Source organism: Sciurus vulgaris (genome assembly GCF_902686455.1).
Source record: "Sciurus vulgaris genome assembly, chromosome: 3".
Classification (NCBI taxonomy): Eukaryota; Metazoa; Chordata; class Mammalia; order Rodentia; family Sciuridae; genus Sciurus; species Sciurus vulgaris.
Window position 1 is genome coordinate 73,801,850 of NC_136463.1, and position 26,717 is coordinate 73,828,566.

The 26,717-nt window shown below is 35.2% G+C and overlaps 1 protein-coding gene across 3 annotated transcripts in view; it reads left to right on the top strand.

Annotated features, from left to right (window-relative positions):
- WDR33 (WD repeat domain 33) overlaps positions 1-26,717 on the top strand; it is a 102,697-nt gene that overhangs the window by 46,302 nt on the left and 29,678 nt on the right. The window contains exon 8 of one of the 3 annotated variants that reach the window (XM_079130432.1): positions 1,909-4,957. The exons of the other annotated variants lie outside the window; for them this stretch is intronic. Within the exon in view, the coding sequence (XP_078986558.1) occupies positions 1,909-2,027 (119 nt within the window). The 3' untranslated portion in view covers positions 2,028-4,957. Of the gene's footprint in view, positions 1-1,908; positions 4,958-26,717 lie in introns of those variants that run through there. 3 annotated transcript variants of the gene reach the window in all.

A 26,717-nucleotide genomic window follows, 5' to 3' on the forward strand; every position in this document is an offset into this window, starting at 1 on the left:
AAAAGAAAAGAACATTAGTGATATTTTAACCCATATTCTGAGCCAGTGCCTTTGATCACATTTACCTTAACATTCCTGGCTTTGCATGTTTGTATGGTTCATCCACAGAATTGTGTCACTATAGGTTGTGAAGTCTGTCATATGCTCATGTGTATGATAGGTGTGTGCCTATTGTGTACTCAGCATGAGCATCATTATATTGTATAACTTGAGAACAAGATGGAGTCTTTAAAAATCATCTCTTCTGAGTTATATTATGGATAAGCTCCATGACCTAGAAGGTTTAAAGTGACATGTTGATAGAAAAATAGGTTCAGAGCCAGGACTAGAATCTTTTATATCTTTACTGGCTTCTTAATGCCACACTAATGTATGTTTTCTTACTATTTACTTAATAGTAAGTCTTAGCTGTTACTCAGAAATAAGACAATTAGCATTTCCTAGGTTTTGAATGTCTTTAGAAATACAGAGGTAATACTTATTTTATTTAAAGTAATTCTAAGGGATCAGAACAGTTAATTTTACAATGCACTATACTAACAAGTTTGATCTGAACCCCTCTGCAGGTTAGATTTACAAAAGCAGAAAATCTATTATATGATAACATTTTTCAGTCCTTTATGCCAGTGAAAAATTATTCAGTTTTGGAAATGCAGCTGTTTTAAAAGAGTACTTAAGAATTTCACCCTGAAATTTAGAATATATGGAACATATTAGCTATCAATCAAATATTTTCAGATTTGATTTCAGATAAATTTAGATAGAATATAAGACGATGCTGAATCATTACCTATTGAAAAATATTGGATGTAACTAAATATACTCATGTCATGTCTGTATTAGTTAAATGAGTACTGAGTTTTGTATATAAGGTCCCTTCCTCCCTTCCATCTTTTCTTCCTTTCTTTTCTTATTTGGTGTTACTGGGATTGAACCTAGGGTCTTGTACAAGGCTAGGCAAGTGCCCTACCATGGAGCTGTTTTCCCAGCCAGCATCCCTTTCCCTCTACATGCCTTTTTTTAGATAGCATCTTGCTAAGGCCTTGAATTTGCAGTCCTTGAGCCTTTTGAATCATAGAGATTATTGGCATGTGCTATCATGCCTGCCAAGGGATCTTTATTTTAGGTTTTTACTATGGAAATTTCAAAATATACAGTGTTTCTGTTCACAAAAATAATAATGAATCTCCATGTACTTTTAGGATTTATATTCTAGCTTATTTATTTCTTGCTTCCTTGTATAAAATATTATACTTGCTGTATAGTTGTTAATTGTTTCTTAGTACCTCAAGGAGTATGTCAGACAAATATGAATATGTTGAACTAAGTTAATTGTTTCATCCAGTAGTTCTGATAGCAAGTTTGCTGTAGTAGAAGAGTTGTTAGAGTCCAGTTATCCATTTTCTTTCTTTCCTCCCATTTATAATTTTATGAATCTTAAGAGATTTGCTGTTCTCCACTTTGTGGGTTGGAAATCAGAAGGAAGGTAGATCTGTAGTTGTCTCAAGGATGGCATGAAACTCTTCAAATATAGTTAGAGGGGAACTCTACTTAACTTGGCTGTACTTAAGTGAAGAAAATTGGATCACAAAGTCAAATAGTGACTGGGAGTTCTAGCCTCTGAAGTATCAGTTGCCCTATATGAAGGGTGATGCTTGTTGCCCACATAGACTTCAGCATCTGGCAGGGAATCGTATCCTTTGTATTGCTCATGTTGTGCATTAGGCCCTCACTTTTTGGGTTTAAGTATGTAAAAAATTGAAGAACAAAGTTCAGCCCTTTATTACATGCTTATCTTTTCTGCATCAGCCCTAAAAACCAGTCTTGTCCTCAAAATGTTTTAGTGATATTGTATTCACTACCTTATATGACTCACCTCTTTTGGTTTTAGATTGCTCTAATTTTCACAATGTTCTCTTATATCAGAAACGGGCTCCTCACAACTTGTCTTGCCTTTGGAACACCAGGAAAAAAAAAGGATCACAGTCTCTTTTATAAGGGGCAGCATATTAAGTATGCAAAGATAGCAATCTTCTGTGCCATCTTTCAGCTTTAAGCCTACAGTGTTCTTTTGCAGGAGACAGGGTTCCTTACATTTGAGTACACTTTACCATTGCTTTTTAGTGTCATTTCTGAGATTGTTCTTAACACTTTTTGGAAAAGGAAGAAGTTGTACAAAAGTAGTAGTTGTAGAAAAGTAGTAGAAGTTGTAGAAAAGTAGTATTTTCTAAGTTTAAAAATGGTCATAGTTGTATTGTTGGGAGATTTACTATGCAAAAGGATTTGTTGGTTGACTCATAGGTTGAAAAAACAAGACATTTATGAAATTGAATACATTGTAGCATGAGAGCACATATGTATGTCCAGCTACTATAAAAGCATCTATAAGTCACCAGAATTTGCACATATTTGTCCTTTTTTTTCCCCAGTATATATTAAAGCAGTCAGTTTGTGGACTGGGATTCAGAAAACATTTAAACACCAGGAGAATATGAGACTTAATGACTAGGTTACTGATATCTGTGCATTTGATTGCATTTGAAATAACATAATTAAAATATATATTTAAAAATTATGATCATGTACTATATGCAAACCACCTAGGTAAAATGATTTTTTATAAGGTATGACCCCCTACCTCATACTTCTTAAAGTTTTATAGGTACAGTAAGAAATTTTCACCAACTTTGACGATGTTAGATAAACATGGGAGAAGAGTCAAATTAGAGGTACACTTTTGCCAACTTAGAGGGGGAAGCAGATCACTACCTACTAGAAGGTTGAAAATATGGAATCAGTAAGAATACTGAAAGAAAAAAAAATTTTTTTTTTTTGCCAATTTTAAATACTGTTTTATTTAAGGCATTGTATTTTCCACTTAACTATAGAGTGTTTTACTTCCTTTTCCTCTCACATATTTCATATTCAAGTAGTGACAATGTCCTGTAATTTATCATAGCAACTCAACTTTAAAACTGCCACAGAATGAAATAAAATTTAATGAGAGGCATTATATATTTGAGTTTATGCTTTTAACCACTATGTTAAACTTCGTGTGTGTGTGTGTGTGTGTGTGTGTGTGTGTGTGTGTTTTGGGATTGGGGTTGGGTATTTGTGGTGCTGGGGATTGAAACCAGAGCCTTGCTCTTAGTGCGCTAGGCAGATGTTCTACCACTGACCTACATTCCAGCCCTTTTATGTTTTAAAAGGAATGTCAGCATGGATTTAGTATCTTCGTTCGTTGTATTGACAGGATTATGAAGTAAAAATTTTGATTGCGTGGAGAAGGGGGTATGGGGCAGTGGAAACTGATTAGGTAATCCAGTTAACATTCATCTTTAAAACTGTCCATACAGGTTTTTGAACATAAGACATACTTAATTGCAAAAACATTAAACCACAGTGAACTGTTAATACTGCAAATGGGCTGTAAGGTATTTATTTGCTAGTTTATATAATTGTACTGAAGGATTTTAATACTGAGATTTATTCAGGAGGTAAGGTTTGTCTTCTGATTTCAAATGTAGCACAGAGAAGAAATGAAGCCTGAGTACTCACCACACAGCTTGAAAAGAATACTATTAGCACTTTTGAAAAAAGTTTCTCTGTGCCCCTTCCTGATTATACTTGACTATAATTTTTACAGTCAAATGAGATGAATTCTGCTACAGAGATCTTTTAGTTCAGCAGTGTGTTTTTGAACTGTGCAAAGACACATTCACAAAGCCTCAGTGTACTGAAAAACTGTGGTGCTTTTCACTGGAAATTATTCATTAAAGTACTTAATTTCTATAAGGTCTTATAATACATTTCCCGGAATCCTTTTTCTCCCCCAAAATACTCTGCTTCCTTTAAGTTTGGACCATAGAGGAATAACACCATCCACAGACATATCACGTATTAATATTAAAAGCATTTCAGTTATAGGATCCATTTTACATACAGACACTTGTTTTCTTTATCTGTAGTTCCTTATTTTGAGGAAGAGTTTATGTGAGGCTCTTTTCTCTCTGCTCTCCTGAATAGTTTGGATCATACTTGTGATAGGTTCTCTTATGTAAGTTAAGAGACAGGAGTCAGTACCAGACACTGTTCTGGCATAATTTTGGTACAAGGATTTCTTTCTTTTCTTTTTTTTTTTTGGTGCTGGGGATTGAACCCAGGACCTTGTGTTTGCTAGGCAAGCACTCTGCCAATGAGCTATGTCCCCAGCCCAGGATTTCATTTTTTTTGATAGAAACAAAATTGTGAATGATTATTAAAGCAGTTTTCAGAAAGAGACTTTACATGTTTGCATCTATTAAATATCCCGTGGTTATCTGCTTTATTTTGACTAGTTACCCTGTTACAGAGTTTCTTTGAACTTTGGAAAGACTGATAAAATATATTAGATAATATTTACTGTGTTGGCTTTTTAATTTGTAGTGGGTAGGGCCTTTCATAAAGTATATGATTAGAATATATTAGGCTGAAAAATAAGGTTTGTTAATAGAGAAAGTGAAGTAACAAAATTAATACTATTTGTTTTTTTCAGTCACATTTTCCCCTTTACCCACTTTTTAAAATTTATTTATTTTTTGGTGCCAGAAATGGCACATAGGACCTTGCACACACTAAGCTGGCACTCTATTGCTGAGCTACACTTCCAGCCTATGCAGTTTTTAATATTGTACCAAAAACAAACAAACAAAAAATTCAGCAATGTCTAAGAAGTAGCTACAGTACTGTGGTCCTTTTAGTTTTGAAGAGACTAGGGTAAAGATTATGATTACATGAATGGTATGAATCTACATTGTGTACAACCATAGAAAGGAAATGATGTATCCCATTTGTGTATAATGAATCAAAATGCAGTGTGTAAAAAATTAAAAGCTAAATTAAAAAAAAAAAAAAACAGATATAATGTAGGGTGGAATCACAGGATAGTTTTCCAAAACAGTTTTGTTCACATTAAAATTCCATTGCAAAGAATTAAAATTATTAAATTTTGTGAATACATTTGAGAAATATCACTTATGAAAGTAATTGTAAAAAGTTGACTTGAAAAAAAATGTTTCTCTTTAAAGCAAGAAATGTTTGTAGGTCATCGATTTTCAGTAAAATAGTCTTAATTTCTCCAAATGCACTGTTAAATCTCTCACAGCCAATCTGTAAGACCTTTGTTTTCTTCTTCCTTGAAAGTATTTTAGTATTTAATGTGAATCTCTTTGAAAGAACAGAGTTCAAATTGAGTGTAGTAGCACTCTTAGCATGTCCTTCTCACTTTGCCTGTAAGAGATGGCAGGAGTCCTCTCAGTTTCCAGGTTTGAGTTTTTAAAAGTAGAAATTATCAGTATTCTACCACATTGAAATAATTAGGAACTCTTGAGGGAAACCAGTATGAATGCAGAACCAAGGAGCTCAATATTGTATCTCCCAACAGAAGTTTTTTATGGTATTAGACGAGAGTTATTTGTTTTGCTATGAGTCTTTAAAGGCTAGAGTTCTTAATTTTATCAGACCTGATGACTAATCTATTAATTTGTTATCTCTGCTCATATGAAATGAACTTTAGTAATGATTGCCACACATACAGCTTTTTAAAAAGGCACCAACACAAAGATACATGCACACAATAAATAGGCTCTGAGGAAAAATAATCTTTCCATAATGCTCCATAAGGCATATTAGTGCTTCCATTGAGATCCAGTAGTTTGGAATAAGTCCTGCTAAAGCCGTCCTGTTTTTGTAGGATAACTGGAGGTGACAAAAACACAGTAGCTAGACAATAGACAGTCTTGAACTATTGAATAGATCATGATAGAGGAATGTAGTTTTATAGCTGCATAATTGAGGGATCATTTCCAAAGTAAATCTCCACTGGATGTTTGTTTCCTGTGAGGCAAGTATACAGAGAGTGCAGTAATATTCTTTATTTGGCTATCCTGTGACATTTTATTAATCTAAATAACTCGCTTTGCAGATTTATGACAAAAATTTACTAGTTTTCAGGATTTGAGAAGATTTAATGTTAAATTTAATGGATAAAAAATTAAAATGTAAAATTTAGGTATAAATGGGGAAGTCGCCCTGTATTCTAGTTTCTAAAAATACTTTATTTTATTAGAGATCATATAAAAAACCATCCTGAGATTTAGATAATTGTGGGCTCTCTTCCCCATTAAATAGATAGAGATGTTCAGAATAGTAAGGTTCATAATGAGGTGAATTGATTAGAATGGGGAAGGATCTGGGAACCATGAGGAATAATAAAGGGAAGTTTAGTGTTCAATTTCATCAAAAGAGACTTAAAGTTATTTTTATCCAGATTTAAAGAATTTATATAGGTCTGGAACACAGATGCAGAAAATATATGACATCATACTTGTAAATAATTGTAGAAATATTTTCCAATAGAAAGATTAGAGAATGAGCTGTTGTGTGAGCTATTGGGCTTCTCTTTGTTGAAATTGTGCCACATTTAGCTTATTGACGTCATTACCTTTTTGGATGGATGATTGGATTCAATAATATTTAACCCAAATTAGATTGTCTGTAACCATAGTTTTGTTTTAGTAACCACCTAACATATGAAGGTCAAGCATGTGGATACTTTTATTACAACAGATTAAATGGATAAGATTGATTTCATAAGGAGATGTTACCAACTTCTCTGTTGAAATATAATGTTATTAACCCTTATTATTTGAAATATAGTGGATGTGAGCCTCAAAATCCTAGTCTTTAAAGTTTTTTAAAGTAGATTTTAATTATTTACACACAAATACAGTTAACTCCACAAATCTTAAATTTATAGCATATTTATATACATTTAAATATGCAGAATATCTTAAGTAATTCAAAGATTCCGTCATTCTTCTTTCCCACTATAGCATTTTATTAGGTAGTTTCCTAGACTTTGAAAGATTTTTTTCATTAAATTATCTTTCATTTCTCTGTTGTTCTTCAAGTGATTTTGTGTGGTCTGAGCAAGGGAAGCCAACAAACTACGATGATTGATATTAAAGGAGAGTGGGGCTGGGGCTGTAGCTCAGTGGCAGAGTGCTTGTCTCACACGTGTGGCACTGGGTTCAGTCCTTAGAACTGCATAAAAATAAATTTAAAAAAGTATTCTCTTCATCTACAAAAAAATTTAAAGAAAAAAAGAAAATTTTAAGTTTAGTGATTTTTGAACTTAAATCCTGGTTCCTTCTTGAGGTCATAGAGCATAGTATCCAGTTTTAATTGTTCTGTAGGCCCTGAATGTTAAGTAAGTACTTAAAAAGTTTGGTGTTACTAATATTTTATAATTTTTTTCTAATGGTCTGATCAGATCATTTTGTTTTCAGAAATTTATACAGACTATTCCATGTCCTTTTTTGGAGGGGTACCAGGGGTACTTAACCACTGAGCCACATCCTCAGTCCTTTGTTATATCTTATTTAGAGACAGGGTCACTGAGTTGCTGAGGCTGGCTTTGAACTCATGATCCTCCTGCCTCAGCCTCCTGAGCTGCTGGGATTATAGGCATGCACCAGCATGCCTAGCATGTACACCTTTTTGTTTTTTAAAGTGTATTACCAATCTGACTTTTAAGAACATTTTAGTTTCACAGTTTGAGTACTTTAATGTTTCATGCAAATGTAATTACCAAGGATCTTCTGGGTCAAGATGAAATATTTATATAAACAAATTCAAGAATATTTATTAGGCATTTTATTTGGTTTATTCAGTTCTAGCAGAGAAATCACTAAGTCAGTTCTTATAAAAGACCTTAACGTAGCTGGACACAGTGGCACATGCTAATCTCAAATACTTGGGAGGCTGAGGCAGGAGAATTGCAAGTTTGAGACCAGCCAGGACAATCTTAGCAAGACTGTCTCAAAATTAAAAAAAAAAAAAAAAAAAAAGACTGAGGGTGTAGCTCAGTGATAGATCATTACCTAGCATACATGTGTCCCTGGGTTCCATCCCTAGTGCTGCAGAAAAACAAAACCAAAAAATAACCTTTTAAAATTGGTTTGTGTGGTTTTATGTTGTTTTGGTATTGGGAATTGACCCAGAGTGCTTTATCACTAAACCACATTCCCATCCCTTTTTTATTTTATTTTATTTTTATTTATATTTATATTTTTATTTTTATGTGGTGCTGAGGATTATACCCGAGGCAGGCAAGCGCTCTACCACTGGGTCACAAACCCAGGCTCCATTCCTTTTTTATTTTTTGAGGGAGGGTTTCACTAAGTTGCCAAGGCTGACCTTGAACTTTCAGTTCTCCTGTCTCAGCCTCCTAAGCAGCTGGGATTACAGGTGTGAACCACTGCACCTTGCTAGAATTGTTTTAAATGTAGGGTGTTTTATTTTATTGATTGACTTTTTTATGTGGTACTGAGGATTGAACTCATCGCATGTGCTGGGCAAACCACTCTACCACTGAGCCACAACTGCACCCCTAAATGTTGTTTTTTACTTTTATGTTTTAGAGTTTTGAACAGTGAGAAGTAATATGATACATTTTTTATTTAGGAAGCATGTATTAAAAATTAAAGCCAGTGAAATGGGAGAAATTTGAGACAGTGTGAAGGAGGAGAGTTACTTTGATATGCAGGCAGGCTGAGAACACTTTTGTAAATGGCAAAGTTTATCAGTTCTTGAGATCTCATCTTTAGGGAGAGTGTACACAACATAACATTGTAGTGTCTCCATCATTATTTTAGTGTTACGTTTGAATTAAATATGTGCTAAATTAAATATGTGTGGAATAATTCTACATTTCTAAAATATAAAAATTAAGAAGAGATTTACAGGGGAGATTAGATTTAATAGAAGAATCAGCTTTCCTGTTAGGTTACTTGTAGTATCTTAATGCAAATGAAAGAAATAATCTTTAACATAGAGCTTATAAATACTTAGCCTTTTGTTCCTTAAAATATCTGTTAATACCCTAATTCACCACATGGGTTTAGGGAGACCCACAACTATATAAATATCTTTTGAACAAACTTGTAAACATTTTTTTTCAACTGGTTTTTATTACATCAAAGTTAGGGTTTTGAACTTCATGATAATTTCAGAACATGAATTTAAATCATTTCTCCTTCTGGTTAAGTTACCAAGTTTTCATGATCCATAAAAATTTAGTGGTAATGGCAGTCTTTACAAGAGACGTCAGGTCATAATATAGCAACTCAGATGGAGGGCAGTGAAGGTGACAGTTTTCTGTCTCAGCCAAAACTCCCATAGCCAATTCCTGAGAAATGATCAGTCTTTGAAGACAGCATTTGGGATCTTAGACTAAAGCTCAGGAAGGAAGCATTAGGAATTTGGGGTAACATTCCTTTTAACTAATGCCCTCAAGACCCTAGAAGCAAAAACCTTCCTTCCCGTTTTTTGGAAGGTAGGAAATGGTGATTTTCCCTGTGTCCTCATCCCTAGGGTTTTAAAAAAGCTGATCTTAGCATTCATAAAACATGTTTTCAGCCTTCTCTTTGGAGTAGAGAGGCCTTTTGGATCATCAGTTCCCTGAACTTTAAGACCTTCAGGGTTGGTTTTTTCGTTTTTGTTTTTTGTGGTGCTGGGGATTGAATCCAAGGTCTCATTCATACTAAGCAAGTACTCTATCCCACTGAGCTATGTTCCTAGCCCTAGACCTCTAGGATTTTTTTTTTTTTTCTTGGTGTGCGTGTGTTTAACGTATACTTATGAATAGAGTATCTTTAAGATGTATGTGTGTATGAATGATACGACATTTTTGCAGGAATCAATGGGAAGTGTAGTTTATTAGTTTCCTTTGTACTTGGCTTCACTGATATGGGCCCATATATTTTCATCTGTTTGTTTGTTTATTTATGAGATGGAGTCTCACTGTGTTTCCTAGACTGGTTTTGAATTCCTGGGCTCAAGCACTCCTGCCTCAGCCTCTTGAATGCTTTGACTACAGGCACATAGCTCTGCTCCTAGGTCTAAAATGTGTATTTTTGGCCAAATGCTTGTTTAGTGTCTATAATAGACTAATTTTATTATAGAAACTTGATATTTGGGCTAAGTTGGCATTTTTGTTTTTTGTACCTCTGTCTGGATGTTATTAGTACTTACAGAAACAACATTGAGCCTGGTGTGGTCACATAGACCTGTAATCCCAGTGATTGGGAAGACTGAGGCAGGATTTTGAGTTCAAGCAACTTAGCAAGGCCCTAAGCAACTCAGTGAGACCCTGTCTCTAAATAAAATAAAAGGACTGGGGATGTGGCTCAGTGATTAAAATACCCCTGAGTTAAACCCCTGAAACCAAAAATGAAAAAGAAAAATAGCATTGAACTGCAGCGTGGGAGATTTTATACATTAAAAAAAATGAGGGGTTGGGGGTGTTCCTCAGTAGTAAGTGCTTACTTAGCATGTGCAAGGCCTTGCATATCAGTTCTCAGCAACAACAAAAATCATTCAGTGAAAGAATATAAATGGTTCATTTTCTTCTCAAAGCTAACATATTATCCAAATATTCTAATATTAAAGGTGAGCACTTTTCTTCTTTGTCTTAACAACTTACATTGTGATTGTCAGTAGTACTTTTATGCCTCATCTGAATCATTCATCATGTTTAGCATGGTCTTGACATTAAAAGCAAAATAGAAGAAATAGTAATATCAAAATCATCCAGAATTACCCTCCCTGTGAATTATGAAACATATAATAATAAGCCATATATTTTTTTAAAACCGTGTTTTAGAGTCATTTTTTAAGTCTAGGTATGTAGTCTAATTTTATTCCACTATTAGTATTCACTAGTATCAATATCCTTTAGCAAAAGACAATGAGAAATATGTTTGAAAACGTTGGTTTTATTACTAATTGCAGCAAAGAACTTAGACCATAGGGAACCATGGAGTGTTTCAATATTAAGGTTTATAAAGAATCTATTATAGGATTTGGGCTGTAATTGGATAATTTAAGGATGGCCTAAGGGAGTCAAGACTTGGTATTGGGAGCTCTCAGAAAGCAGAGGCAGCTTTATGATTGGGTATTAATAAACCTTACAGGGTAGGGGGCAGACTAGAGTTAGGATAAAGCTGAAATTGGTAAGGAAGTAGCTATCATTTGTTGATGGGAGAGTTCAAATTTTGTGGGTTGTGTGGTTACTTTAAAGTCTTCCTTTATCATGGTCTCAGTATGACTTCATTTGATGAAGATGTTCAGTGACATTATCCAACAGGAGAAAGTGATTAAACTGTAAATGTCAAGTCAGTATATAATAATTATGAGACTTGACTTTGCACATAAGGGTGGTTCTAAGGGGTTGGGAGCTGTGTTTTTTCCTTTCTCAACGATAACTCAAATTCATTGGTCTCTCACTCTGTAGACTGGTCTAGATTGAGTAGGAGTAACTTGTTGGGTATATATAGGTTGGAATGAACTGCAGCAATGCTGACAGTTAATGTTCTTACAAAACAACAGTGGGGTGGCATATTATCCACTCAATGCCATAGTTCAGCTAGCTGTAAGAAGTTTAGTAGTCAAAATATAAGCATGTTCTTAAAAAATAAGATGAAAGAGTTCCTGCATTCACCTCTGTTCATCCTAGTGTTTACCCTGCAAAGTTCAGTGTCAATTAGTTTTTAGTGCTGTAAGAGTTGTGTATTTATAGCTGGGTGGAGTCACCGGTTCATTTTTTATGTGGTCTAAAATAAAAAATTAAATATTATTAAATATCAGAAAAATTTAAAGACTATGAAGATATGAACTGGTAAATACCTTACAACGATTGCAATTTTACAAGAATTATAAAATTCTTTTTTAAAATTTTTTATTATTTTTTATTTTTTAAAGTTGTAGGTGGACACAATACCTTTATTTTTTTTATATGGTGCTGGAGATTGAACCCAGGGCCTCACGCATGCTAGGTGAGCACACTGCCACTGAGCTACAACCCCAGCCTTGTAAAATTTTTTATTAACTGTAGGTAAAGAAAGAAACTTTTTTTCTCCTTCTTGGTACTAGGAACTATATTCAGGGCCTTCTGTAAATGCACATGCTAGGCAAGCATTCTGCCACTGAACTACACCCCTAGCGTAAAAAGGTCCTTGTTTTTACAATTTCACTCTTCTTAAATTATTATTTTTTAAGTTGTAGATGGAAAGAATGCCTTTATTTTATTTGTTATGTGGAGCTAAAGATCGAACCCAGTCCTCACATGTGCTAGGCACGTGCTCTGCTGCTGAGCCACAACCCCTGCCCCTACAATTTTACTCTTAAGTTTAGTTTTGTGCATCAAAGATCACAGAAGGAATCTTTATATTTATTCGGATATTCAGATAATTTGTATGTCCTGTGCCCCATGAGTTGACACTCTTAGGACTGGCGGGAGTGGAGGGGTATTATCGATTCCTGTCTTCGTGAGCAGTGCAAATGACAGCTGGAGATAGATGTGTTTGGATTATCACTTGTGTAAATTTCACACAACATATGTTCTAAAATAAGCACTGCCTGTTATACTATAGAAAAGACTATCCCGATGATTAGTGACATAATTTTGTTTTTGTGACTTTTTTTTTTTTGGGTGGTGCTGGGAGATTCGAACCCAGGGCCTTGTGCTTGTAAGGCAAGCACTCTACCAACTGAGCTATATCTCCAACCCCTGTTTTTGTGACTTTAAAAGTCATAACTGGGCTAGAGGTTGTGGCTCAGTGGTAGTGTGCTTGCCTAACATGCTTAAGACCATGGACTCTGTTCCCAACACTACAAAATATAAATTAATTAAAATAAAATAAATTTAAAGGGTTTAAAAATCACATTTATATTGAGCATTTGCTCATGTAAGTCCAGTGAAATCTTTAAAACATGGAGATCTTAAGACAGGCATAGTGGTACACATCTGTAATCCCAGTGACTGGTGAGTCTGAGGCAGGACGATAGCAAGTTCAAAGCCAGCCTTAGCAACTTAGCGAGGTCCTAAGCAACTCAATGAGACCCTGTCTCTAACTAAAATATAAAAAAGGACTAAGGATGTGGCTAAGTGGTTAAATGCCCCTGAGTTCAATCCCTGGTACCAAAAAACCAAAACAAAAGAAGATATGGATGTCTTTAGAACAAATTTGTTTTCTAGCAAACTCCCAAGCTAGGCTTCATTTTATCTTCACCTTGGATGATAGATTGTGGCTTTCTTCTGTTTAGCACCAAATCCCTTTATCTATAAGTAAAGACTGGGTAAGTTTTAAAACTAGAAGAGTTAGGTTTATAGTTAAGCATTAACCATGAGTATTAATTTGAAGACTAGAGCACATTTGAGTAGTGTCACATGATTAGGGAATTCAGCATATGTAGTTTTGTTAGGAGAAGTTAAGCCTCTTTGAGTTGTACCACTGTTTTGTCATTGAGATCTATATAATTTTTCCAAAGAAATAGTTTTTGTCATTGAAATCTTCATGGTTTCTCTCCCTGTCCCTCCTTCTCTCTCCCTCTCTCTCCCTCCCCCCATCTCTCTTTCTCTCTCTCTCTCTCCCTTTCTCTGTCTCCTCCTTTCTTATACTAGGGATTGAACCCAGAGGTGTTATGCTACTGAACCACGTTCCCAGCCCTTTTTATTTTTTCTTTTGAGACAGGGTCTCCTTAAGTTGCTTAGGTCCTAGCTTACTTGCCCAGGTAGTCTTTGAACTTGTGATCCTCCTGCTCATCCTCCTGAGGTGCTGGATTTACAGGTGTGCACCACCATGCCCAGCTTCATAGTTCCCCTCTCTCCTTCTTTCATAGCTTTTTTTTTTTTTTTTTTTTTTTTTTTTTTATGATAGCTTTAAATGTTTACAAGTACTTTGAAAGTTTTTAACAATTTATTTAGGTTATAAAAGATTTTAGATTATGAAAACATTTTTTCTTTAATTCAAGCAGTATAACCTTAAAATAATGTTGTTTTGGAAGAAAGTAAGAGTGAAAACTTTGCAGAGCAAGGTTTTTCTCCTAATGACTATTCTGCACTGAAAAATGTGTTCATTTTAGGTTGTATTTAATTTTATTTTATCTTTTGTGGTGTTGAGATTGAATCCAAGGCCTCACACATGCTAGATAAACACTCTACCTGTAAGCTGCACCACCAGGCTGTTTTAGGCTTAAAACATTGTATAATTATTACCTAGAGTTTTACTTACTACGAACAGTACATAATTTTGCATGCAAAATGCATTAGCATATTCCAGACTTACTACATATTTCAGGATTGGTAGGGAAATTATTACATAATCTTTTATGTCAATGTCTAAATTATATGTAGTTGCCAGAATACATCAGAGTACATCTTCGTATAATCAGACCCTCAGTTGGGAATGTAGTTCAGTGATCAAGATCTTGTTTGATCCCCAGCATTGCAAAAACAGAACAAAACAAAAAGGAAAAAATCAGGTACAAATGTATGCAGTATTTTCTTGGTTAAAGTGCTTTGATAATAATGGGTTTTGTATTTTGAAACAAAATCTATTTGAGCAGAAACCAACTTTAATGACCCCACTGGTCCTGTTATGTAATATAGTCTATACATTTACATTTATGTTTTTTCTTTTGTTGCTAGATATTGAACCCAAACCTTGTGCATGCCAAGCATGCCTCCTACCATTGAGCTAATTCCCAACCTCTATGTCACCAGTTTACTAATATCTTTTCATAGTCAAAGATGAATGACGTATATTCTTTATGTCCTTTTCTTTCTATACAAAGGGAGGGACAAACTGACATGTTGCTACCTTTGAAATTTAATGATAGAAGAATATAATGTAAGTAATTACTGTTTCAGTGGTTAAATGGCACGGAAGAAGAAAATCTTAATATTGTTGAACCTATGCTCTACTGGTTCCAAAAGTCTAGGTACATAGTTTCTACTTGGCAATCTTCATTCTTCCTCTGGGATACTTTAGCAGTATTCATCTGAAAGTCAACAGTTGGCTTTGAATCCTAGCTTTTCTACTGGGCAAATTTTCTCAGTGTTTGTCTCCTCCTTTATAAAGTGGGCTAATGATACCTACCTTACAGGGCTGTTGCGAAGCTGCAGACATTCACAGAAGACACTTCCCACAGTGTAGGGTGAAGCAGGTGTGTGTTTAAGTTATGTATGTCAAGAAGAGGTACAAAAGGACAGGAATTTTAAAAAGAATGTATATTTTAGTTAATTTAAGAGGAAGTTGGAATTATTAGGAAAAGTGCTAAAGGTTTTATTTAAAGGAGGATGTTATTGAACCAAGAGTTTAGATGACATATGATTATCCTATTTATTAGTGATTCTTAAGTTTAGGAGTATCATCCAGGGCTGGTGGTTTGGCTCAGTGGTAGAGCACTTGCCTAGCACGTGCAAGGCCCTGGGTTCTGCCCCCATCACTGCCCAAAGGGGGGGAAAATAGAGATGTCGTTGATAAAATTAATTGTATTGTAAGTCACATTTAAATAAATAACATTGTATTGAAATGATCTATGACTTTTTTTTTAAATGTTCTTTATGTAAATCCTTATACAAACTCCACTGTCATCTGAGAACCACAGGCTTACTGGAAATTTTTCACTCCTAACATTCTCCATGGACCAGCCCCAATGTTCTCTGTTTTGCTTGCTCTCTTACTTATATATTTAATTTTTTTCTGGGAACCACTAGCTGCTTTTTTTGAGCTCTAGTTAGGTAAACTCACACTTGGTGGATTTATCTGAGTCACACAATAGATTTATAGCAGAATATTCTGGCCATTGCTTCATTTTACTAAGTTTACAACGTCTTAAAAAACATAAGGCCAAAAATTGATTTATCTTTGTGGCATGAGTTGTTTATTTGGACACTTTTAATAGACATCATAATTTTAAGTTGGATTAAAATTAAATACTCCATTGTTATGAATATTTATAAAACCTTGGTTACATTATATCTCCTCATGTAATCTATTTTTCTTTAGTCTTTGGTTTCCTCCTTTTATCCTTGCTGTTTCTAAAAATGTCTAGTGAAAGAAAAATCATTCTTGAAGCACAGTGAAGGGTGAGAAGCCTTCAATCTGCTATATTGCTTTGAGTTTATGTTCATTGTGATGACTGAAGATGAGAAGTCCAGACCAGAAACTGGGAACTTCGTGGCCTACATATGTCAACATCATACTGTCCCTCAGAGCAGAGTGTCCTTGCTGCTTCACATATCTGGTTTAGCCAGCATTTTCTCATTGGGAAGCATTGTTTGTGTGATTATGTGATTCTTCTTTAGCAGGTCTGGCTAAAGAAATATGTACTCTGATCATACATATACACAAATATGTTCTTCAGAATGCAATAACCGTGCCATTGAAGCCCACTCTCAGTATGTATTTTACAAAAGTTTTCCCACTGCCTCAGTAGATTTATTTTGGTCTTTCCCTGTCTTGTCCTGTGATGGGGAAGATGATGGATGATGAATATAAAAGTAGACTGACTGCAAAACAATTACTGACCTATATGGTGATCTTACAACCTGGCTTCAAATAGCAGCATCATTCTTTGACCAACCAAGGTGAAGACCAAATCAAACACTCAGATGCATTTTTTTCATCATTCGGAGAGTTGTAAAGTGAATTCACACTGTGTTTTCTGAAAGCTGAGATCTGTGATGCAACAGTATTGGGAGATTGGAGGGGTGGAAAGGTAAGGAAAGAATTGGGTGGGACTAATGTACAAGTTTTTTTTTTTTCCTAGAGAATTTGTGCCTTTTATGAAGGTAATAAACATTGATTTAAAAGTTCACACAATTAGAAGTAAAAGTCAATATCTTCCCCTTCCCTTTCCCAATATCACATCCAGAGGTAAGCATTATCCTATTAAGTTTTTTGGGATCTTCCCAGAATTCCTATGTACATACAAAAAATATTTTTAAAATAACGACTAAAAGGTTTATACTACACGTGTTCTTTTGCTATTTGCCTTTTCTCGCTACATGCTCTATATTATGGTCATCCTTTCGTGTAACTACTCCCCAGCCTTTTTGACTGCTCAGTAACACTTCATAGCACAATTTATTTAACCATTCCTCATTAATAGGCATTTAGGATTTGCAAGAAGTTTTTGCTAAGACAAAGTTGTGCTCTGAGCTTCCTTGTAGCATTGTATTTGTGTCCACACATGTAAATTTTCTTTTAGGATAGACTTTTGTCAATAAATTCAGTGAACCAAAGGATCCAAATACTTAAAATTTCAAGAGATGAGTTGTCCTCACTGTTTCAGAAGTATTAATGATGAAGTTTAAGAAATCAACTGTTTTAGGGGAATCTTAACCTTTTAAAACTGTAATCTTATTAAAAAAAATAATAATACACATGGTAAAATCATTTCTCTGACTTCATAGAGGGTTGGAATTTGAAATGTAAAAATCTGTCAATCCTTATCTCTCCCCAGAGGTGATTTTATTTTATTTTTAAATGTATCTACTCTGGTGGTTACCATCAGAACTGTTTTGTTGCCTGGCACTGTATGTCTTTGCTTCCTGCCATACAGAGGGAGGAGTTTAATGGTCTTACACCACCAACTATGCCTTCTCCCTCCTGGGTTTTGCTCTTATAAATTGTAGTTATTTCAGTTTGAGGGGTCACTGATTTTAGGCAATATTTCTCCACTTACTGTTAGTTTTCAGAAGGAAACCTATGCCACTTAGCATTTTTACCACTTTTCTGCCTTGTAACTCCCTTTAGTTATATACATTGCTGAGGGTTTTAAGATATTTTTATTCTGCCCTTCAACTATAATTATCTTCTGTTCTTGTATTTAAACATTCTAAGAAACAAAAACCAAAAAAACAGTTTTTCTTCTGTAAAGGCTACTTTGATCACAGAACGAAGTAGTTTACTCAGGCCCTGGAGAGGGAGTGATAATCCTGTGGCAGTTGAAACAAAGTTGTTCTGCTTGAAGACTGTCAAGGTCAAGTTAAGAGTCTGTCTTCTTAAGTCTTGCTCTATCCGCTATTGAAGATGATGGCAGTTTATTTTGCTATAGTTTTTTTTTTTTTTTTTTTTCCTTAATTTCACTAAATTATTTGTCCTGGTAGATTTTTAGATTTTTAATTTTGCAATTTGAATAACTGAATTTTTTTTTTTTTTTAAGGCATTCATCACCAAGTTCTCTCACTTCTTGCTTTAATTTGCATTGTGTCCTATACTGTGACTGCAGTCATACTGGGGTTTCTTGGCTTCTTCCATGTCCACTCATTTTTTCAGTTCAGTTAAAAAATGTTTTCAAAAAGCTTTCTCAAAACTGGTGCTTGGGAAGTCAATTTCAAAATTGTTTTGCCTGGAAATGTCTTCAGTGTTGTGTCATCAAATTTAGACAGGTCTCTGCTTTCTCCCGGGTGTGAATTCTTGAAGTCTTTTTTTCCTCAGAACTTTGAAGGCTTCCATTGTCTTCCAGCAGTTTGATGGCCAAGAAGTCACATGTGATTCTAATTTTCCTGTGTGACTGTTCTTTAAATGATCTCTTTTTCTACATGAACTTTTTTTTAAGACTGAGTTTAGATGCAGAGAGTTGAAGGTATATCTTTTTTGGCATTGTCATAATCTGCAGTCATATCTTTGTTTATTCCATTCTTTTTTTGTTCATTCTTGTTTCCCATTTCTCTATGTATCTCATGGAATTCTCAGTAGATTGTTGGGTGTCTTGGTGCTGTCTACCCTGTGTTACTTGTGTTACATTTTCCTCCATATTTTGTGTTTCTGTATTGGGAGTTTCTAATTTATCTACCAGAATACTAATTTAGTCTTCAATCATGCCCAATCTGTTATTTAGCCCTTTCTAAATTTTATCAACTGCATTTTTAATTCCCAAGAACTAGCAATTCTTTGTTTTTGTTGTTGTTACTGTTTTTTTGTTTTGTTTTTGTTTTTTTGTAATGGTTTGTTGTTGTTATTATGCCCTCTTCTCTACCCATACTGGGGATTGAACTCTCCCATTGAGCTATATCCCCAGCCCTTTTAATTTTATTTTGAGACAGGATCTTACTAAGTTACCTAGACTGGCCTCAAACATGTAATCATCTACCTTTAGCCATTGGAGGAGCTGGGATTACAGTCATGCATAACACCTGGCTTTAAATTTTTTATAATGATTATAGCCCTTAATACTTTGAGTAGTGACTTGAGAATGTAGCTCAGTGGAAGAGCTGTTACCTAGCACACATGAGGTCCTGTGTTTGATCTCCAGCACTGAAGAGAGGGAGATATTAAATTGAAGTGTTTGTGTGTATATTGTTTGGTTTGATGTCCTGTTCCTATTTGTTTTTATCAAGGCCACTTAATCTATTTCTTTTTCCTGGTCTTTCTCTTATCTGCTATTTTCTCAAATCTCCAATGATCCTTGGTTGACCAAATATTGACTAGTAGTTTGTTTTGATTAGTATTTGCATTTCTTTTACAGTTGCTTAAGTTTGCTTATATAAAAATGTACTCTCCTGCATGATAGGTCTCTTGGATTCTGTGTTAGTTAGGGAGGTAGGGAAGGGCAACCTTGGAATAAATTGCCAAAGTAAGTGGGTTGTAGTCTGAGGCAAAGTGCCCGAGTTTGTTCCAATCAAACTGCTTTCTCTTTCACCCTTCCCTTTCTCTCCTTCCCTCTCCTTTCTGTTTTCTTACTTCTTTCTTTTGTCCTTTTTCATCTTTCATGGTCATAGTGTGGCATTTCTATAAGCTTCATACTGCTTTAGTGTTTTTTTTTTCCCTCAGGCTTATTTTTGCTTTGTTAAGAAAGCAGTTGTCTGGCTGTAACGGAGGTCAACTGTTCTACATAAATGGCTCACATTTGAGTTGTCAGTTTTTTAAATTTAAAAAAAAATTTGGTCAACGTACATGAGTCTTGGAAATAAGACCGTCCTCTGCAAACCTTTGAAAGCAAGAATGAGCCTGATCATGACTTGATTCCAAAGCATGATTCCTTTTCATATTTGTGACCTTGAAATACTTCCCTCCTGATGTTCTTCCATTGTTTTTCCATTTCTGAAGAAATCTTAAATATTAAAATTAAAATATGGTTATATACTTAAGTTTGAGGTAATCCATGGCATTGGAGGATTTGGAGGTATGTGATTAACTGAAAGACATTTAGTTAAACCTAGTATTTTCCCTGGAGGTGTTTCTCCCCTAAAAATGCATTCATAATCTTTAGAAATAGAGAAAATTGTCAAATATTCATACCCCAAATCAGAAGTATTGGAATCATGTTCTTAGTGTTGGAGATGACATTTTAGTCCCATAGAATCTATAGTTACATGAAAAGTATTACCTGTTATTTTATGTATGTTTTTGTGGCACTGGGGATTGAAACTAGTGCCTTACCCATGCTAGGCAAACCCTCTTTCACTGAGCTACATTGCCAGTGCCCTTTCTCAGTTCTTTAAAATAGTCAAAATAATGAAGGTAATAGTGGCCTCCCATTTTTAGGTCTTCCAGCGTTGATATATAATGGGTAATATATCAAGTCTAATGTTTGAGTTGGACATTGGTAATGATAAAACACTGAACAAAAGTTCAGGGGTCATTTTGAAAACTGAAATTTAAGTCTTAGAAAATCTTACCTTGTGTAAGTGCTCTCAAGTTGAGCCATTTTCTGCCTGCCTTATATTCAAAGTAGCAGCAGCTATTGCTGCGTAACTAAGTCTGTCTGCATGATGAGCTCTTTCAGGGCAGAGCTTGGTCAAAGTAGAAGGTTTTGTTTGTTGATTATTGAGAATGTATGCTGGAGCGATGTGCAATGACTGGGGCCCTATTATAGTTCCAGATTCTTGGTAGGTAGAGGTAGGAGGATCACTTGAACCGGGAATTTGAGACTAGCTCCGGCAACATCGCAAGACTCCACCTCAAAAAAAAGAAAAAAAAAATACTAGGCATGATCCTAAATGCTTCACGTATTTCATTTAATTCCTGCAATAAACCAATAATTGAGTAGTAATCTGCATTTTACACATAGAAGTGTTAAGGGTTAGGTAAATTACATGAGAACATAACCAGTAAGTGATACCTGGTTACTAATAACTATTACTTGAACAGTGAACCCTTGAACCCTGTACCAGTTGGACTTAAATTATATTTAACATGTTCTTTTCTTAATTCCAATGGAACTGATTTGATACTGTACTTGCACTCCTGTTGGATAAAGCTAATGTCATCTGGGTTATTCCCTTCTCATAGTATGTTGTAAATGAGGATCAGAGTTCTCATGATTCACTTCCTTTTTTTCCCCATTATTGGGGAGTGAACCCAGGCCTACTCTACCACTGAGCTACTTTCCCACCCTTTTTTATTTTTTATTCAAAACAGGGTCTCAGTAAGTTGCCAAGGCTGACCTTGAATTTGCCATTCACCTTTCTTAACTTCCCAAGTCCCTGGGATCACACACATGCATTATCAAGTCTGCCTTGTTTTTGAGAGATTTTATCCTGTTTAGTGGATCCTGTTGGGATTTTTCAGATGCTTTTCTCTTGGTTAGGCTTGGGTTATGGGTCTCTGGGGGAGGAAGATCCCAGAAGTAAAATATCATTTCCAGCACATCCTATCAAGGCTGTGTACTTCCAGCATGACTTGGTATTCACCTTGATCACCGGCTTGAGGTCGTCTTTGTCAGGTTTTCCCAGCCTAAGGCTATCTTTCCTTCCTTCTCTGGACTGTACTTTTGGGGGCGGGTGGCGCCTAGGATTGAACTTGGGAGCACTTGACCACTGAGCCACATCCCCAGCCCTATTTTTGTATTTTATTTAGAGACAGTGTATCTGTGAGTTGCATAGGACTTTGCTAAGGTACTGAAGCTGGCTTTGAATTTGAGATCCTCCTGTTTCAACCTCTCAAGCTGCTGGGATTACAGGCTTGTGCCACCGCACCTGACTGGACTGTACTTTGTGAAATGAAGTCATGCACAGCCCACACTTAGCAGGTGGGGAATTGTACTCTACCTCCCTCGGGGTGTAGTAGTGACAAAAGTTGCATGGAATTTTTTTGCATGAGAGATTTGACTTTACCCCCATTTATTTATGCATTTTTTTCTTCTTTTTTTGGTACCAGGGATTAAACCCAAGGGCATTTTGCCACTAAGCCACATCCCCAGTGCCTTTTTCATTTTTTAATTTTGAGACAGGATCTCATTATGTTGCTTAGGGCCTTGCTATGTTGCTGAGGCTGGTTTTGAACTTAACGATCCTCCTGCCTCAGCCTCCCAAGCTGCTGGGATTATAAGCATGTACCACCATGTCTAACTTATGCAATTATTTAAATCAGTATGGCTTAATTCTGGAGTTATTTTTTGGGATATGCTGTTAATGAATTAACTAATATAATTATCTCACAGTTGAGGTTTTTCTCAGTTATCTGATTTCATCTTTGAAATAGAAATGGGGGTATTTGTCAAGATCCAGTTGGAGGTAACTCGTCCCAGATTACTCATTTATAGACAAAAACAATCTTAGCGATAGCTTTAAAGTCTCTTAGAAATCATGTGATAATAGACACCCTGTCCCCCAGCAAAATTTTAAGGGTTCATGTAACCTTACTCTGATAGGTACATTTTGTCACTGCCATTGTTACCTTTCTTTCAAGATGTAGGTAGCAGCATTAGGAGGACAAGATTATAGGGAGTCACAGTTACCAAAAATGTGCAAATATGCCCAAGAAGATTCTGGCAAAACAGATTCAAAGTACAGTGGATGCTGTAAATGGCTGTGATTGCCAAGGTGTTAATTAAATACTTCTTTGACTAGGATTATTTGTTGCTTTCATGTATGTAAACTTTCAATTTAAAAGAAATGTAGCCATTATCTGAGCAACTGAAAATGAACCTGTCCACCTTTTTAATTTGCTTTCAGGAGGAAGGTTTACCCTAGGAAATCTTCCTAGGCTCCATATATCATTTAAAATCTCTTGTTTTTCTTCTTGCTTCTGTTTTTTTTCTTCCTTATTAGAGAATTCAGTCATGGTTTCTCTTTATTCTTGGTCCAGCTTATCTGCTGACATTAATAACTATTACTAATGTAGCACAGGTACAGTTCTTTCTGGTAATCTTGTTGCCAGACTTGCGTCAATCTTGTAAATGTTTTTTCTTTTGGGTTTCATAATTTTTTAGTTTTTCAAATGATATTTATATTATATGCTTCTTTTTTGACTGTATGTTGCTACTGAATTATGAGTCATGTTTAAAAATGTTTACTAGAGAACATTTGACTGTTGAATTATACACATGTGCACATACACACACAACCAGTGCATCTCTTTTCATCCTTCCTTCTAAAGAACTTTGTGCTTCTTCCTGTGTGCCTGTGTTTGGGTCAAAAATATCTACCACCTCAGACAAATGGCTGAAGTGTCTTATGATATTGGTGTTAACATCTAGGAATCGGAAGAGAACAACAGCAATGAAGTTGAGAATATTTGTTACATTCCCTTGAAGCTGCTCTCCAAAATAGCCTTTAAAAATGATTTGAACTTTTGAACAGCTAACAGGAAAATTTGCTCCTTGGCCAAAACACTGCAAAATTGCTTCTTCTCAGTCATTGTAAGTTAAGGATATAGAGGATTGATACATTTTAAATACTGTTAGGCAGTATTTTTGAAAAGATTTTCTTATTTTATCAATCTGATTGTTTTTCTCCATTTCATAATCCTGAAGGTTTTTCTAAAAACAGTCTTTAAAATCGACTCAAATTGTTCTTTTCCTGTTTATACCTTCCCCCCCATGTTATTGTATGAAGATCTAAGCAGTCCTACATACACATTTCAGCAAAATTTATGCCTGTGCGTTTCTTGTCTCACACATATATTCAGCATACATTCATAAGAATTTGTTCACTTGGATGCTAAAAGTACTTAATCTTATAGCATTAATCTTATGCATTGTATGCTTAATTTCAATTTCTAACCTACTTGACAATTTGTTTTAGGCAAGCCTTTGTCAATTTTCCATGTAATTACATGGTATAATCAACAAGTCATTTTACCTGCTTGTGCAAATTAAATGTGGGATTTAAGTAGGAGTTTGGCAAGTTTATGATACATCATCTCTTTTTTTCCATTGAGTTGCAGTGTTAAGTTTGCGTATTGGTTGCTCTTCTGACATCTCAAGATTTTTACAACTTGGAAAACACTTCTATGCTACCACTCATTTCTAATCAAACCTTACATTTTGCCATATTTATTTCTGAATTTGTTTTTGAAGAAATACACATTACAAATATGGTTGAAGGCCCCTTGATGTGTCCCCCCCCCCACTCCCTTCTTTTCCCTTCCTCAGAGGTAGCCACTCCCTGAATTTAGGTTCATCATTGTCAAACATATAGAGCTAGGATTTCACATTTCAAAATCAATCTCCTGATGAACATAGAAATAATCTTGAGAAAAAAAAAAAAAACTCATGATTAAATTCTCCTAAAGATTAATAACATATATTGCAAGCACCAGAGGCTCTCAGATGTGGGGAAAAAAACTTGTCCTTTTAAAAAGTTCAGCATTGACCAACTTACATGATCACCAGAACCCTTCACCCATGATTCTGTGTGCTATTGTTGCTTGGAACACTTTGAATACTGCTAGAGGTGTACCCATTCTGGAATTGATCTAGCATTAAATTTTATAGTTTTTCACTAATGGAGCTTTCTAGATTGGAATGACAAAGGTTCTAATAGTAATCACTCACATTTAATGTTGATGGAATTATGGTGAGAACCTTTCCAAAAAAGAAGGTAAAATGCTCATAAATTATACATTTATTGATGGATGTGCAAGTTACCCTTCTTAATTTTTCCAGTTCTTGAGTTCTCTGATCTGAACTGTCTTGCTATGGACCTTGGCTTTACTTACCCCTTTGCCTTAAACTGATCTGTTTATGTTTTTGTGGCCAGAAGTAGCCTGAGTTTGCTGTTAATGTTTAACACATTTTCTTGAGTGACAGTTCTTAAACTGTTAATATTGTACAAGATGACACTTGAATTCTTTGTTTGCTTTTTTTCCTTCCTGTATTAGAACATCTTGGTGCTTTTTATAAGTTATGTATAAAAGAAATTTTTCTTAATATTTGTTCATATAATGACCTGATCCAGGAAAAATAAAATGGGAAAATGGACACTATTTCTGACCTTCAAATAAAACTTATTTATTGGTTTTCAGACTGTTCACCGAGCCTTGGGTTCTACACATTGTCTTAGGGCAGAGTTATATTGGGTGACAGGTCCTTTAGGATCTGATGAGGCTGTGGAGGAGGGGTGAAATTCTGGGAAAATGCACAGGGACACAAAATTTACATACAATTTCACAAAAGCCAGGGAGTCACCTTCTTTAAGGGAAGTCTCACAAAATAGCTCCTCCCCTTACCAGCTTCTTGCCTTCACCACACTCCACTTTGTGCTTCTGGGATAGGAAATAAAGAGCAGGAAGTTTCCGCTATCCACAAAAGTAAGTCTAGCACTTCTGTTTACCAAGGAATCTAAATCCTAGAGCATTTATTGTGTTGTTCTTACAATTAAAGGGTTAATAATTAAGGTGAGTCTGCTTTGTTTTCCTAAGATATTTTAAGCACATGAATGAATTTTTCATTAGGAAGATCATCTTGTTTACATTCTGCACCAAGCTATTTCAGGCATGATTATATATTTTAAAGTGGGGGGATTTTTCTATTTTATTTTATTCAGAAGTCTCAAAAAATTACATTTAAAAGTAAGTTCCAGTTTTAATTCAGAAAATTTTTAAATTATTAAGTATTAATGATCTTGGACAAGTTAATGTTCCAGGGCTACATAATCCCACAGCTATTACCCCAGTGTTCAGCCCTCGTTTTACTTGGTGATCACATTTCAGAGGCTGGCACCCATAATAGGAACCTAATAAATGTTGGTGTCATGCACACTTACTTTGAATTAATGAATGAGAGGAGGAGTACGTAAAAGAATGTGTGAAAGAATGATCAAGTGGAAAGAGTGGAGGAGTACATAAAAGAATGCATGAAGGAATGATCAGGTGGAATAAATGAAATCATTTACTTCCTATTCACTGTAAATTTTAATGCAGTTAATGGCTGCTTTTGCAAGTAATTTGTTGAACACTATCTCTGATCTGTTAGTTAATACACAAACCTGTGTCACGTGTCTCCAAAGATGCTAAATTGATCAATCAATTGTTGGTAGGACACTGAGGAAATGTTTAGCTAGCTGACTTCCTAGCTAAGAAATGGTACAGGATTCATGACCTTCAAGGCGTGACCCCTAAACATAACCGAGTGTGGTTAGATTAATTTGTAGTTTATTTTGGTGGAGTTAGGTAATAGACACTGGCCTTCATAATCAATCCAGTTATTCTCAGACATTTAAAAGAAATAATTCTTCCTTGTACATATTTTTTTCTTCCTTGTATATTTGTTTTTAGATTTTTATCCCTAACTAGTTTTGAGAAATGAGAACAGATGTCATACACAGTCTCCTCAGTTATATTTGAGCAAGTTGAAGTTGATTTAGAATTTGAACAATCAGTTGGAACTATTCTGCCACTTCATTTGGATGTTACATTTAGTGAAGTGAAGAGAGGATTAAATCCAAAAGAAGAAAACATGTGCCATCTCCCACCACTGTTTAACCCTTCAAGGCTGCAGTGTTCTCATCAAAAAATTGTAGGGGCTGGGGTTGTAACTCGGTGGTAGAGCACTTGCCTAGCATGTGTGAGGCACTGGGTTCAATCCTTAGCACCACATAAAAATAGTTAATGTGTCCATCTACAACTAAAAAAAAAAAAAAAATGTACATCTGGATAATT